General features: G+C 37.8%; 1 protein-coding gene across 2 annotated transcripts in view; it reads left to right on the forward strand.

The window, feature by feature from the left end:
• The first annotated feature begins 386 nt into the window (after nucleotides 1–386).
• The window catches only part of TNPO1 (transportin 1), an 81,120-nt gene continuing 67,078 nt past the window's right edge, over nucleotides 387–14,428 (forward strand). Inside the window, exon 1 of one of the 2 annotated variants that reach the window (XR_003522039.1) lies at nucleotides 387–518. Coding sequence is in view for 1 of the 2 variants with exons in the window: in XM_027605342.2 (XP_027461143.1) it covers nucleotides 504–518 (15 nt within the window). In the remaining variant the exon portion in view is untranslated. The remainder of the gene's footprint in view (nucleotides 519–14,428) is intronic. The other variant, XM_027605342.2, reaches the window with a different exon arrangement.

A 14,428-nucleotide genomic window follows, 5' to 3' on the forward strand; every position in this document is an offset into this window, starting at 1 on the left:
ATCCATCTAATGAAGCCGTTTGTTTTTCTACCAGCGACGTTGGACCTGTATTATTGGGGGATATGCGGCATGTTCCGTGTTTATATAGGCTCCCGGGGCAGGGCTGTCACTTGGGAGATTACCCCGGGGTACGGAAGTTCGCTGGTGTAGGGTGGTCCTGCTAGGAGGCCCTGGACAACCCCCAAGCATGCACACACGCAGGGCCATTTTGGTCGAGGCCTCACGGCGCAGAGCAGCGGGCTGCAGCGCAGCTTGAACAACCGCTGCCGCACGCCGCCGGGCACAGGTCCGAAGGCCTGGCAGGCCGGGGCCCGGGTTTTCCCAGCCGCGCCGCCGTTGCCTAGGCGACCGCCGCCGAACGTTCCCGAGGCGGGCCCCGCCCCCCGGCCAATCGGACCCGCGCTCGCCGGAGCCCAGATTCTCTTTGTTCCGCAGCCATTTCAGGCCCCGGACGGGAGGCAGCGCCGCTACGGCTGAGGGCCCGAGCGCCAGAGACCTCTGGGATGGTGTGGGACCGGGTAGGTGGCGTGAGGGTGCGCGGCCCCAGCCTGGAGGGCGGGAGCGGAGGCCAGCTGTTCCGAAGCTGCCTGACGGGCCGCGGGGAGAGGCGCCGGACCGGCCGCCCTCCCGGCCGTTTGGAGCCCGGCGGCGGCGGCGGCGGCGGCGCGGTTCTAAGCCCAACAGCTGCCGGCCGGGGCGTCCTGCGGGACACGGGCAGGGGTCGGGCAGCGCTCCTCAGATGTCGGAGGTCAGGGCCTAGGGCCCGGTGGGGACGGCGCGAAGGGGAGAGCCTTCTCGCCGGGGAGCTTTTTGTTACACGCGGCGTTTGAGGGTCCTCGTGTCGCGATCGCTGCCCCAGGACGGCTGCTTCCGGCCGGTTCTGGGCGCTTTGGGACACTGCGGGGCGCTGCCCCGGATGGCCCGTCTTTGTCCCCCCGCCCGGCCCTCTCGGCCCTGGGGTGCCCGGGGCCCGCACACCTTCGCCTCCACACTCAGCTGGCTGATCGCTTTCTCTGGGCTGTTCTTGTCCCTTGGGGGCCTCTTGGCCTCACGACATATTTACATAATTTTAATGTTTGTACGAGCTTTGCGTGGGTTTGGTTTTTGCACTTCCACGCTTTTGTACTCCCATGCGAACACGCAACAGGGAACAGCTGCTGAGGAGCAGACCGGCTACCACAGTTAAAAAGAAACGGCTTTCTTCCTTTTTAAAAATGATCACCTATTTGTCTACTGACTGTAAAAACCAACTGGATGTTGCAAGGATTGCTTACAATTTAAGTCCGTTATCTTAACAATCACTAATCAGTTTGGTTCATCAACAGATGTAGAAATTTAAACTTGGCGGCTGTCTACAAATTGATTTTGACAGTTGTACTAAGGAGCTTAATAACAATCCTGCCTTGAAACAGTGATGACTTCAACGATGAGTTTATAAATAGTACTTTATTTTTCAGCCTAAAGAAAAGATGTTTTTTTTTAAAAAAAAAAAAGTTGTGTCGTCTAATAGCTATTTGGAAATGTGAGGTTGTAAAATGGCTATCGTGACCCACTCCTTTTTAGGATAACAAAAGTTCCTTTTGGATTTTAAGTTTCCCTGTTACATCAGAGCTTTCATATTAGAATGGCAAAGAAGTTATACTTAATGAAGCAGGGGAGCATTCCGTTTTTTGGAGGAAACAGTTTTGTTTTCTACTTTTACCCTGCTCTGCACACCATTCTTAGAGAATGGTTCCACCAAGTTGAAAACTTGTAGCCGCAAAAGGGGAATATTAGTTTGAAGGTGCAGATTTCTTTTTTACTCCCCCGCATATGTAGTCATAAATGAGTAACAGTTTAGCAATCCGGTTTTTACTTCACCTAATTTAATGTGAACCTAATGAACTATTGGTGCTCCATTTTCTTTTTCCTAAAAGGGGCCCCCACCTTGATCAGCCTTGATGTAGTTACATTTTTTTCCTAGGTACTCAGGGAATTAATAATTCCTCCTGCTGAAATATCTATAAAAATCTTTTAAAGTAATCAGGCTTATTACCATTACATACTCTGAGCAGGATAAGATTTTGGTAAAAATATATATGATTCTGGTTGTAAATACTTCCATTATCAACACTTGATATTGTATTCATTGTTTTTATGACTAGTTTTTCTTTTTTATATAATGTTAAAGCCATCACATGAACTCAGGTTTTCTGAATACTGTAAATGAACTGCATTGAAATGTAAATGTACTATCTTTAGAAGAATTGCTTGCTTTTATCCATGTTGGATTCTGCAAATACTGTTTTTAAAAAAGAAATTTGGTTAATAAAGGAAGGCAAAACAGGTGACATATGTCATGAAATGGATTTATCAAGTGTAAACTGCAGAGAGGAGCACAGCAATTAAGTGGGAGTTGTTTTTATTGCCCAGGGTATAAGTTGTGAATATTTCTTTCTGGGGTTGATACTTGAATATATATATTGGTGCCAAAAAGGTCTTGTTCCAAAAAACCAATTTGGTTTACCAGCAAAAGTGAGAAAGCTGAAAGAACCAAAATGATTGATTAACTGATGATTGTTTTCAGAAACAATAGAGAATAATGCCATCTTCAAAAATCGGGATCAGGGACAAAAAATTCCCCAAATGTTGGGACTCTTTCTTAGTTGGTCCCATTCAACCAGGGTCAGGGTAGATAATCCAGTGAGAGTTGGGAGGTGAGGAGTGTCTCCTGGGTCACAGGGCAGATGAACTTTATGATGGAAGATGGATGTCTGTAAGGGTGGTAACTAGATTTGTAGTTTTATGGATGGGTGTTAGTGTAGGAGAGAGTTCCTAGAAGCCATGTCTGGTTACCTCTGGACCTCCTTACTAGAATTCTTTGAAGTACTGAAAATAGGTGTAATAACTAAGAATGGTTAAATGAGTCTTAGTGGTTAAATGAGATAATGGGACAGGAAATAGGGATGCAGATTTGTCTTGGAATTTTCTGGAGTGTATAGAACCCATAGAGGAATGGTGGCTATGTCTTATTCCAAAATGGCACCTAATGGCAGAGCAATTATTTGATTTCAGAACTGAAGGAAAGCCTAAAGCTAAAAGAAAGCTGGTAACTGAAAGACCACAAGATTTGAGGAGAACCTTTTTAATGGTTAAAATTTAAAAGCAAAGCAAATCTTCGAATGTTGCAGTTAGGAACAGAAGCTCTAGGGCCAGACTTCAAATTGTGGTACCTTCTGAAATTATGTGTGAATTTGGGCAAATTACCTAATCTCACTGTGCCTCAGATTTTCTCATCTCATAATTCTGTGAGGATTAAATGAGTTAATAAAGTATGAGTTAATAAAGTATGCTCTTAGAACTGGGGCTGATGTGTCTACGGCCATACGGCCCTGAATGTGCCTGATCTCGTTTGATCTCGTTAGCTAAGCAGGGTCAGGCCTGGTTAGTACTTGGATGGGAGAACTGGGCCTGATGTAGTGAACACTCCATAAATAATAACTGCTATTATCATCATCATGATCATTAATATTTTAGAAAACAACTCATAAAATTATAATCACTAGTATCTAAACAATGAGATAACTACTGTAAACCCACTGATATATTTCCTTCCAGTATTTTTTCTCAGTTTATTTGATTTTTACATAGTTGAGACTTTACTATATGAATAACTTTGCATTCTGCTTTTTTCACTTAGCATCATAAGCTGTTTCTCAAAATAAGCTATTATTTTGTCAGCATCTTTTAAAATGACCACATAATGTGGCTTTCTCATAATTAAACATTTTCCTTTCGGACAGCTAGCAAGTTTCTGATTTTTTTTTTTTTTTTTTTTGCAGTTCTAAGAAACACTACACTGAGCATCCTTTGTACATGAAAAAACTTCTGTGTTTTAGATTATTTCATTAAGATAGATTCTCCAAAGTGAAAATATTGGGTTGGAGTATATGAACATCAAAAGCTCATGGTCCATATTCCCATATTGCTTTTAATTAAGGGAATTTAATAATGGGCTTAAAATAAATTGAGGAGCACAGCATTTATTGCCCTTATTATTGCTTGAGATGGAAAAGAAGAGGGAGTGAATTAACATTTTTTCCATGTAATATACAAGGCATTATTTGTAGGCATTTATCATACATTGTTACTTTTACATTCATTTTGCTCCTTAGCCCTGTATTATGCATGGGAGTTACCTATAGATAGGCAAGTACTTTGTCCATGGACTCATAAGAGTGTTCAAGGTGAATCTGAATCTAGATCTGCCTGATAGCAAAGCTTATGTCCTTTATTTGTAAAATTTCATGTAATATACATATTAGGAATCTTATAATGAATACCTATACATCGAATGAATACGTATACATCGAATGAATACAGAACCTTATAATGAATCTTATAATTTAGTATAGTGGAGCTACTAATTGTAGATCATGGACCACATTATGAAGATAGTAAAACTTGACCCGGAAGTGATGAATTGGTAAATTACAAAGTTAAACCAGACAGGACTTAAGTATCTGCATATATTTTACAAAAGGAAAAAATATCCTTACCTGAGTGAGATGTAATTGGTAATGAATATATAAAGCTCGTTTCTAAAATGATTTGTGGTGAAACACTCTTAGTAACGACCTCAACACAAATAGGGTAGAAAAAAAACAAATCTATCAAATTTGGGGTGTCTATATAAGAAGTGACAATGGCCTATTAAGTAACCAAATTGAAAAATACATTTAGTAAAACCCCTGCTAAAGTTAACTAAGGTCTTAATAGAGAAATAATAAAAAAAAAAATCAGATATTCCAGTTAAGGAGAAGAAGACTACCCACAAGCTGTTAGAAATTAATTATATACTGAAAACTAAAGGAAAAAAAATTTAATTGGATTTTACAGTTGACTTTGAAGCACTCTGAAGCCATTAGTAAAATAATATTCGACAGAGCCCCTTAATCCTCAGGTGTAGAAGTGGCTGCCATAGATAAAAAGGGTCATCTCAGAAAGACTAAGATTTCATTGCTTTTGCCTTTACTAAGGAAGGAATCAAAGCAGAGAAATACTTTATGAAATTGTGACTATTCTAAATAGATGCAAATGAATGATTAGAAATAGGTAGGTGGTATCCACCAAAACTATAAAGAAATAGTCATAAAATTAATAATATGCTGCTATTAAAAATAATGTTTTTGAAAAATAATGAAGTAAAAATAAAAATAGCATAGGAAAGCAGGAAAATTATGGCAAATTTTGATGGATTTATTTTGTGTGCCATTTATTCATTTGCTAAACATTTATTAGTGCTGGGATTGTCCCTTTTCATTAAGAGATTTACATACTACTGAGGAGAGAGAAGTAAATGAAAAAGGTACAACAAAGTGTAGTTACAGCTTTTTGATATAAATCTGTGGAGGCATCCAGCGAGGTTAGTAGTGGCTTCCAAGCAGAGAGTGGGAGAAATGGCTCTGGCATTTCAGGGGAATAGGAGTAGCACTTCAGAGAGTATGTCAGCAAAGATAAGGACCTACTGTGTTCTTGAATCTCCCAGTAGTTCAGGGGCCCTAAACGGTACAGAGCAGGAGTCCACAAACTTTTTATGTAGAGGACTAAATACTAAATATTTTCTGCTTTGTGAGTCATACCATCTCAAATGTGGTACAAAAACAGGGACGGTATGGAAACTGAAGGGTTTGACCAATTTGACTGGTGGGTCTTAATTATCTCTATAGTTTATAGTAGAGGGATTTGATGAAGAGATAACCTACTGGGCCTAGCATGAGCCATTGGAAGATTTGAAACAAGAAACTTACAACATTGATTTGCGTTAAGAGTGGAATAAAATAGAAAAATAGTTTCTTTCCAAGCACTATAAACCATTAGGAAAAGACAACTCTGTCTTTTCTACATAGAGGTTTTTAGGTGTATGAAACTTGGCTGTTTTATCCTCATAATGACCCCATGGTTAATTATTCTTTCTCTGACTAATAAGTGGCAGGACAGGAACTCAAAATCAGGCAGAGAAACTCCAGGATTTCACTTTTTTTTAAAAGATTTTATTTATTTGTCAGAGAATGCACAAGCAGGGGGAGCGGCAGGCAGAGGGAGAAGCAGGTCCCCTACTTAGCAAGGAGCACGATGTGGGACTCGATCCCAGGACCCCAGGAACACCACCTGAGCTGAGGGCAGGAGCTTAACTGACTGAGCCACCCAGGCGTCCCTAGGGTTTGCATTCTTAAGCTCTGTACTACAGTGCCTCTCAAGTAATGCATGGAAAAATCTGAAATTCCCTGTTTGAAATGGACAGGTAAGTCAAACATATAGATCAGAGGCAATGATCCTTATATCGAGAGGATGATTTTAACTTTCTAGATCTGGATTATAACTCTTCGTAGTGGTAGATCAGAGTTTAATATGTCACCCTGATGAGCTTTAGGACAAAAAGAAAAGCAAGGAAAGTAAAGATATTTAAACTTTGTATGTAAAACTTACCAGAGTTTGGCATACATTATATGTTTTCAGGGTTATTGGTGCTGATTGTTTAGAAAGGCAAAATAAAATACTTGGTTAATTCTTTTGTGATAGAGTTCAGTTGGCAGTATATGGGCGTGATCTAAAGAGCCCTGATCTGTGTTTCAAAGAGTTTGTTTAAGCTCATAAAAATGCTGCTTATCAAACCTTTATTAGAAAATATTATGAGACTTAGTTTAGGAAAAGAGCATTAAACAGTGGATCATTGAAACCACAGGTGCTCCAGAACAAGAATTAGAATGCTCCATTAGATTTTTTTTTAAGATTTTATTTATTTATTTATTTATTTATTTATTTATTTATTTATTTATTTGAGAGAGAGAGCGCATGCATGAGCAGGGGGGTGGAGCAGAGGAGGAGGGAGAAGGAGGGGGAAAGATGCTCAAGCAGATTCCACGCTGAGTGCAGAGCCCAACCCAACCGTTGCAGGGCTCTATCTCATGACCCTGAATCACATCCTGAGCTGAAACCAAGAGTCTGAAGCCCAACTGACTGAGCCACCCAGGCATTGGACTTTTAGTTGATTAAGTAATGCTTTACAGAGTCTCTGTTACAGTTTTAAAGGGATAATGGGTAAAGACTTCTGTTGGATAGAAACCCAAGTTATGATAAAACATTTTTGGACATTTTCAACTAAAGATTGTTCATGCTATTGAATGTGACTTCTGTAAGAAGTGACCTAAGACTGATACAAGAGCCCAAGTATTTGCAGAAAGAATCAAATGCCATATAACTTAGTAGTCCCATTAACTACGTTTGAATGGTTGAGTTGAACACAAGTTTCGCTGAAGGCTTGGAGAATTTGAGTAGCAAGTATAAAGAAGAAAGTCTGGCTTTTATGTGTGGAATATGACCAGACTGTTTATAATCAACAAAATGTTTCACTTCTAGAGAAAGCTGGGAGGACCATGGTCTTTAGTTGCTTTATAGCTGGGGAAATGAACCAAATGCGTGTAAGTGATTTGTGCAGGGTTGCCAGCCAGCTCTTCTTCCTGTAGAGAAGAACTGAGACAATCACCCCAGATCTCTGATACGCCTTTTTTCCTGATGTTATTTTGGCTGTGGATGGCACAGAAGGCTTAAAGACCCGTGATCCGAAAGCAGTTGGTCCTAAAGCTCCATGAGTTACACTGGGTTTGTTAGCTCCAGAAAGGCTGTGGCTGTGATTCAAAGGTCTGTGTCGCCCATCCTTCTGCCCTCACACTTTATCCTTCTGTAAGTCAAGGATGAAACACTGGAAAAACTGTAAAGGTAGGAGGTTTTCTCGGAGTCTTGTTTTAGTGCAAATAGTAAGCTCAGATTCATGAGTGTCGTATAGTAGTTTAAGATTTAATGTAGGGATTTGATGGGGAATTTTAAAAGCCAGTAGAGAAATAAAAGGTTGAAGCATGAAAAGGAAAAGGCTCTAATAAAAATCCCAGCTTTACTTTCCCCTTATTTCCTAGAGGGCTAGAGGCTTTTGTTTTGTTGTTGGTACTTGCTGATCAGGTACACAGCAGGCAATTTTTATTTGTAAAACAATTGATACATTCATACTTCCATGAGATTCTAGTAGAGTTTCAGTTGCTCAGCAGTCAGGACAAAATTGTGATTTCAGGTAAAATTATCATTTTCTGAATCTTGGAAATACAAACTCCTGGACATCTCAAATGTTTTGAATCAGGTTCCTCAAATACCTTACAACACATTGAATTGTTGAACTTAATAACATAAAGAAATCTTAGGAATTTGTGTTTGTAGTTTCCAGCTATAAAATCCTGCATATATCAGTGCTTAATGAATGTTTGCTTATTGATTTAATTTCTGCAGTTCCTTCCTTCTAGAATATGCATAGTACTGTAAGAAAGCATAATGAAGAGTTGACTGGAGATTATGTATTTTATGAACTGTAAATGTGGATTCGTTGCTATATGAAATTTTATTTATTTTTTTAAAGATTTTATTTATTTATCTGACAGAGAGAAACACAGCGAGAGAGGGAACACAAGCAGGGGGAGTGGGAGAGGGAGAAGCAGGCCTCCCGCTAAGCGGGGAGCCTGACTCAGGCTCCATCCCAGGATCCTGGGATCATGACCTGAGCAGAAGGCAGACGCTCAACCAGACACTCAACGACTGAGCCACCCAGGCGCCCCTATGAAATTTTTTTTAATGGAAATATTTCATGTGATTTAAAGATTTACTTTCTTTGCACCCAACCCTATTCCAAGGAAATCATGTAGGAAAAGTGGTTTTTTTAATAATAAATGAATCAATTTTTTTTCCTAAGAATCAGTTTAGTATAATGGAAATAATGTGTGCTTTTGAAGCATTTCATTAGACTCCTTTGTCTACAAATTACAAGTGTATGCTCATGGATGATATCTATCTCATAGACTACATAGGTACACAGAACTTTACCATTGGTTTCAAGTGAAGATGATTTGTAAACATGTATTTGTTTTCCATCCCTTCTTAGTTATTACATTAACTTCCTTAGGCAGAAAAATATATTAAGAAGAATCCATTGATGATTCTAACAATTTTTAAATTTTAAACAGTTTTTATTTACTGTTTTCTGACAGTTTTAATTTTAAATGATTTATGAATTATTTTCTTAAAGAGTAAAATAGTATATGACACAAATGATTGAATAGTAAAATGAAAAGAACCAGAACTCTAACCTTTATCAGTTTAGTATATGCTACATGACACATTATTTGTAGTATGTGCTTATTTATTTCTACAATTGAAATCTTATTATCATACATTAGTAAATTTTGCTTGTAATATTCATACTTGTGATTACTGAGAGAATCTTTAGAATTTATTCCCACAAAAGTCTTAAGAACCATTGAAGAAGAATTATAGACCCTCTTTTCTAAGCTAAAATTTATTTTAATTTGCTTTTGGCTTTTACATTTTCGTGGGATTTTCATTTCTTCTCATTCCACATAGGGTTTAATCAAGCTATTTATTGATTTTTTTCTTAAATGGTACTTCTGGAATTATGTACAGTATTTTGAAAAATTATGAACTTGATGAGAGGTGATTTGAAAAAAATTTTCTTAAGTAATCTCCAAGCCCCGTGTGGGGCTTGAACTCAAGAACCCAAGATCAAGTGTCACATGCTTTACCAACTAAGCCACCTAGGTGCCCTGAAATTTTTTTATATTAAACAAAATGTTGGTATTCTTCTTTTAAATTTTTTAGTAATCTTACTTTTCTGTATATCTTTACTTAGTATTTCATTTAAACATTTAAATAAGTCCTAATATTAATTCATTATCATTACATTAAAAATTTTTCCATGCATATAAGATATTTAAACTGTAATCTAAAAAACTAATCAGAAATGTAGAAACTATAGTAATTTCCATTATCTAAGTAAAAGTTAAACTTCCATTCTTTTTCTGAGACTAGGTCTTTGGGATTATAAAACAACTTCTTTGGTATAATTCTTTTGCTTTACAGAAACTGAATTTTTTTCCATTGTTATAAAGATTTTTTATTTCCACTATCTTCTTTTATATCATTGTATCTACTCATTTTAATGGCATAATCTGGGGAAAAGTTCTGCAAGTACTTCAATTTTCTAATTTTATAAAATTTAACCCTTTAGGAGCCATAACCTTTAAGCATTTTCGCATAAAACTTTCCAAACTATATTTCACACCTTCTTGACTTTTTAACAAGTAAAAAAAGGTGTAATTTAAGCTTTTTGATGATTCTATCATTATTATGAATATTTTCTAAGGTCTTTTGCCCTGTCCTATTTATGACTTCAGTTACACTTTTGGAGATTTTTATTATTTATTTTCATTTTCAAAGTAGTATGACCACAGTATTGAAAATTTTTTAAAAACAAAAAATGCCCATAATCTTAACACTAAATCTGCTAGCTTTTCATTGTTTCCTTCTAGTCTTTTTCATTTAACAATTCTCTTTATCTTATACGTGTTTTACTTATTTGTAGTTGTTCTCTACATACAACTTTTTATCACTTTTTTCACTTTCTAATCATAAGCATTTTCCATGTCATTACAAAATTAATGGTCTTTTTCAATGACTGCATAGTAACATAGTAACAGTTGAATGTTTACCCATATTTTTATTGCTGTATTAGAAATAATCCCAGGATAAAATCTTTGAGAATAACACTTTTTTTTCCTTTATTTAGGATTCTTAGGATACAGTCTAAGAAGTGTAATCATGAGGACAAAGGGTATAAAAATGCGTATGGCTCTTGCTACAGGTTGCTGAGTTGATTTCTGTTGGGTTCTATCAGTTTATTCTACCTTCAGCAATTTGTTGGAGTTGATTCATCATATCTTCAGCAGCATAGGGTATTATTGTTATAAAATTATCTTTGCTAATTAGTCTAAAAATTCTACTTCATTATTACATTTATTGATTACTAATAAGGTTCAGTATTTTCCCAGGTTTGTTTGCTCTTGTATTTTGAGAATTTTCTTTCGTGTGTTGTCTATTGGTTCTAAAATAGTTTACCAGATAATTAATATATTAATATCTTGTTGCATCATCTAACTTTGTATTGCTCTGATATGCTAGGAGCTCCCTTTTTTATTTGTTCAAATAAGTCTTGTGTTTATCCACCATATTTATAAATTGTGGTGCCTCCTGGAAATGTAAGAGATACTGGAGGTTCTTTGACATGTGGACTGTCCTAGCCTTGGGAAACCAGTATTACTTGAAAGCTAACATCATAGTGAGGGTAAATTGCCACTAATCCTACATCTCTCACAGGTGTAAAGTATTCATAAAACGAATATCATGAGGAATTTTTTCCCTTGATGGCAGCAGAGGCAGTGATTGCCAGTGTTCAAAACCAAAATAGTATAATTTGGAAAAGGCAGGGGAAAGGTAGAAGTAAACGAGTAAGAAATTCTGCTGTTTGTAAAGAGGATGTACACGTGGATTGGCAGCTGGTTTTATTCTTGGCTGTCTCTGTCTTCCTACTCAGTTTATTCTCCACCCATTTGGGTATATTCATTATATTCCATATCTCTCAGAGACTTACATGTCAGCTCTCCAATTTACTCTGGTTGTTCAAGCTAAGGAAATGGATTTCCACAATAATCATCAGCCTCCTTACAGTTCCTAGAGAACTCCCTACAAAGTTTAATTCCTTCCACTTAAAGCAAATAGAATTTGGGAATAGCTTGTTATACTATAACATTTAACATATATAATCATGTGATTATATATATAGTAGTTACTCAATATTTCTATTATAATTAAGCTGTTTGGGTTCCAAGGAAGAAAAATGCATCCAAATTGTTTTAAGAGAAAGTGAGAGGTTTATATTTAAGTCATTTGTGGAAGTAGAAAGGCATCACAAGCAAGGCAGCTCCCAGGAGTTGTTAATTCTCAGTCTGGTGGACCATGTAATCTTGCTCAGTGGTTCCCTGCTTCTCTCTGTGCCACCCATTCTCCTCTCTGCTTGCTTAGAATTTCCTCCCCTTTGTAATTTTGTCTTGCATGTGCAATCTAATGATGCCCCCCCCCGCCGCCTATCACATCATAACATTTTAGCATCTTCCTTGCGAACTGGTAAGTGGTAAATGATCCTAGTACTTTCTATTCCTATTTATGAGAAAGGAAATTCAGTTGATTTAGCTCATCCTTTCATGCCAGGATTCATCCTATGCGGGGTCAGGTACCTAGTCTTGGTTTAATCAGTCGCATTTAGGAAATGCAGTCACAACTTTGCCATTAGACCCAATACTTAGGCATGGGCTGAGGGCTACCCAGTTCCCTTTAGAAAAAACTTTTGGATTTACTGGTAGATAAGAAGCAGAAAATCCGAATACTATAAAAAAATGAAGGGGGTTAAGAACTTCATGTTATAGAACTGAATCTTCTATGTTTTTAAAAGTTAAAGTCAGATTCTTCTCTTAATTCATTTGTAATGTTTCTGGGTCTTGGTTTCCCCATTTTTTTTAAATAAAAGGATTGTGGGTGCCTGGGTGGCTCAGTTGGTTGAGTGTCTGCCTTCAGCTTGGGTCATGATCTCAGGGTCCTGGGATGGAGCCCCACATCGGGCTCTCTGCTTGGTAGGGTGGGGGTCTGCTTCTCTCTCCCTCTGTGCTCTCCCTCTCTCTCTCTCTCTCTCAAATAAACAAAATCTTTAGAAATAAAATAAAAGAATTGGATAGATGTCTAATGTTTTCGTTCTGAAGATAGTATGTTATGATTGCTATTCTCTGAGTACAGTTAAAGTTGATGAATTCCAGTTTCATGGGCTGAAGGGGATGGATGGTGATAAGGGCGTGATAATCAGTTGGCTAATAACTCAGTATCTCTATTTGGAAGAGGACAATAAGCTTTTTAAGCCAAGATTCAGTTTTAAGGGTATATTCTTATAAGCTGAACACTTTGTTAGTATATATAGTAGATTAGCATTATTGTTTGTGTCCTCAGATTGCCTTACCATCTCACATTTCATTCTAGGTTTTATATTAATTTTTTATGCCTCAGTCTTGGTTCAGTCTCTGTCACAGAGGAAAACAGACTTGAACACTCACAACATGTATGCTGTTGTTTTTTGTGCTAAATGATTAGTTGTATAGTACCATCTGTTATTATTTCTTGCTATTTTTTTCCATTTGTGGACTACCTCTATGGAATTTGTTTTGTGATATTCTTTTCCTGTCTCATTGCATACTGTGAAGACTACCCTCAATTACTTAATTTTTGCCCGTATAAAATTTTTATAGATTGATTACATTTGTATCTGATTTAATTATTCAACATTTTATTTCTAATACTTTGTTCTTCTTATTCTTATTCCTTCAGTATTTCTGTTTTGATTTTTTTATTTCTTTAGAGACTACCACCTCATTTAAATGACAAGTCACACAGCCTGTTTTGTTGCATATCCTTTAGTCGTACAAAAATAATTTCATCTTTGGGGTGCCTGGCTGGCTCAGTCAGTGGAACATGTGACTCTTGATCTCAGGGTTGTGAGTTTGAGCCCCGTGCTCGGTGTAAAGATTACTTAAAAATAAAATCTTAAAAATAATTTCACCTTCATCTTAATGTCTGATGGTACGAACTACCATCAGTAAATCTGTCTTTTTTTTTAATATATATATTTTTTATTATGTTCTGTTAATCACCATACATTACATCATTAGTTTTTGATGTAGTGTTCCATGATTCATTGTTTGTGTATAACACCAAGTGCTCCACGCAGAACGTGCCCTCTTTAATACCCATCACCAGGCTAACCCATCTCCCTACCCCCCTCCCTTCTAGAACCCTCAGTTTGTTTCTCAGAGTCCGCAGTCTCTCATGGTTCGTCTCCCCCTCCAATTTTCCCCCCTTCATTTTTCCCTTCCTACTATCTTCTTTTTTTTTTTTTTAAACATATAATGTATTATTTGTTTCAGAGGTACAGGTCTGTGATTCAGCAGTCTTACACAATTCACAATGCTCACCATAGCACATGCCCTCCCCAATGTCTTATCACCCAGTCTCCCCATCTCTCCCACCCCCCACCACTCCAGCAACCCTCAGTTTGTTTCCTGAGATTAAGAATTCCTCATATCATGGGGCGCCTGGGTGGCTCAGTCGTTAAGCGTCTGCCTTCGGCTCAGTTCATGATCCCAGAGTCCTGAGATTGAGCCCCGCATCGGGCTCCCTGTTCAGCGGGAAGCCTGCTTCTCCCTCTCCCACTCCCCCTGCTTGTGTTTCCTCTCTTGCTGTGTCTCTGTCAATTAAATAAATAAAACCTTAAAAAAATTCCTCATATCAGTGAGATCATATGATACATGTGTTTCTCTGATTGACTTATTTCACTTAGCATAATACCCTCCAGTACCATTCACATCGTTGCAAATGGCAAGATTTCTTTCCTTTTGATGGCTGCATAATATTCCATTGTGTGTGTGTGTGTGTGTGTGTGTGTGTGTGTGTGTGT

Source organism: Zalophus californianus, chromosome 5 (genome assembly GCF_009762305.2).
Source record: "Zalophus californianus isolate mZalCal1 chromosome 5, mZalCal1.pri.v2, whole genome shotgun sequence".
NCBI lineage: Eukaryota > Metazoa > Chordata > Mammalia > Carnivora > Otariidae > Zalophus > Zalophus californianus.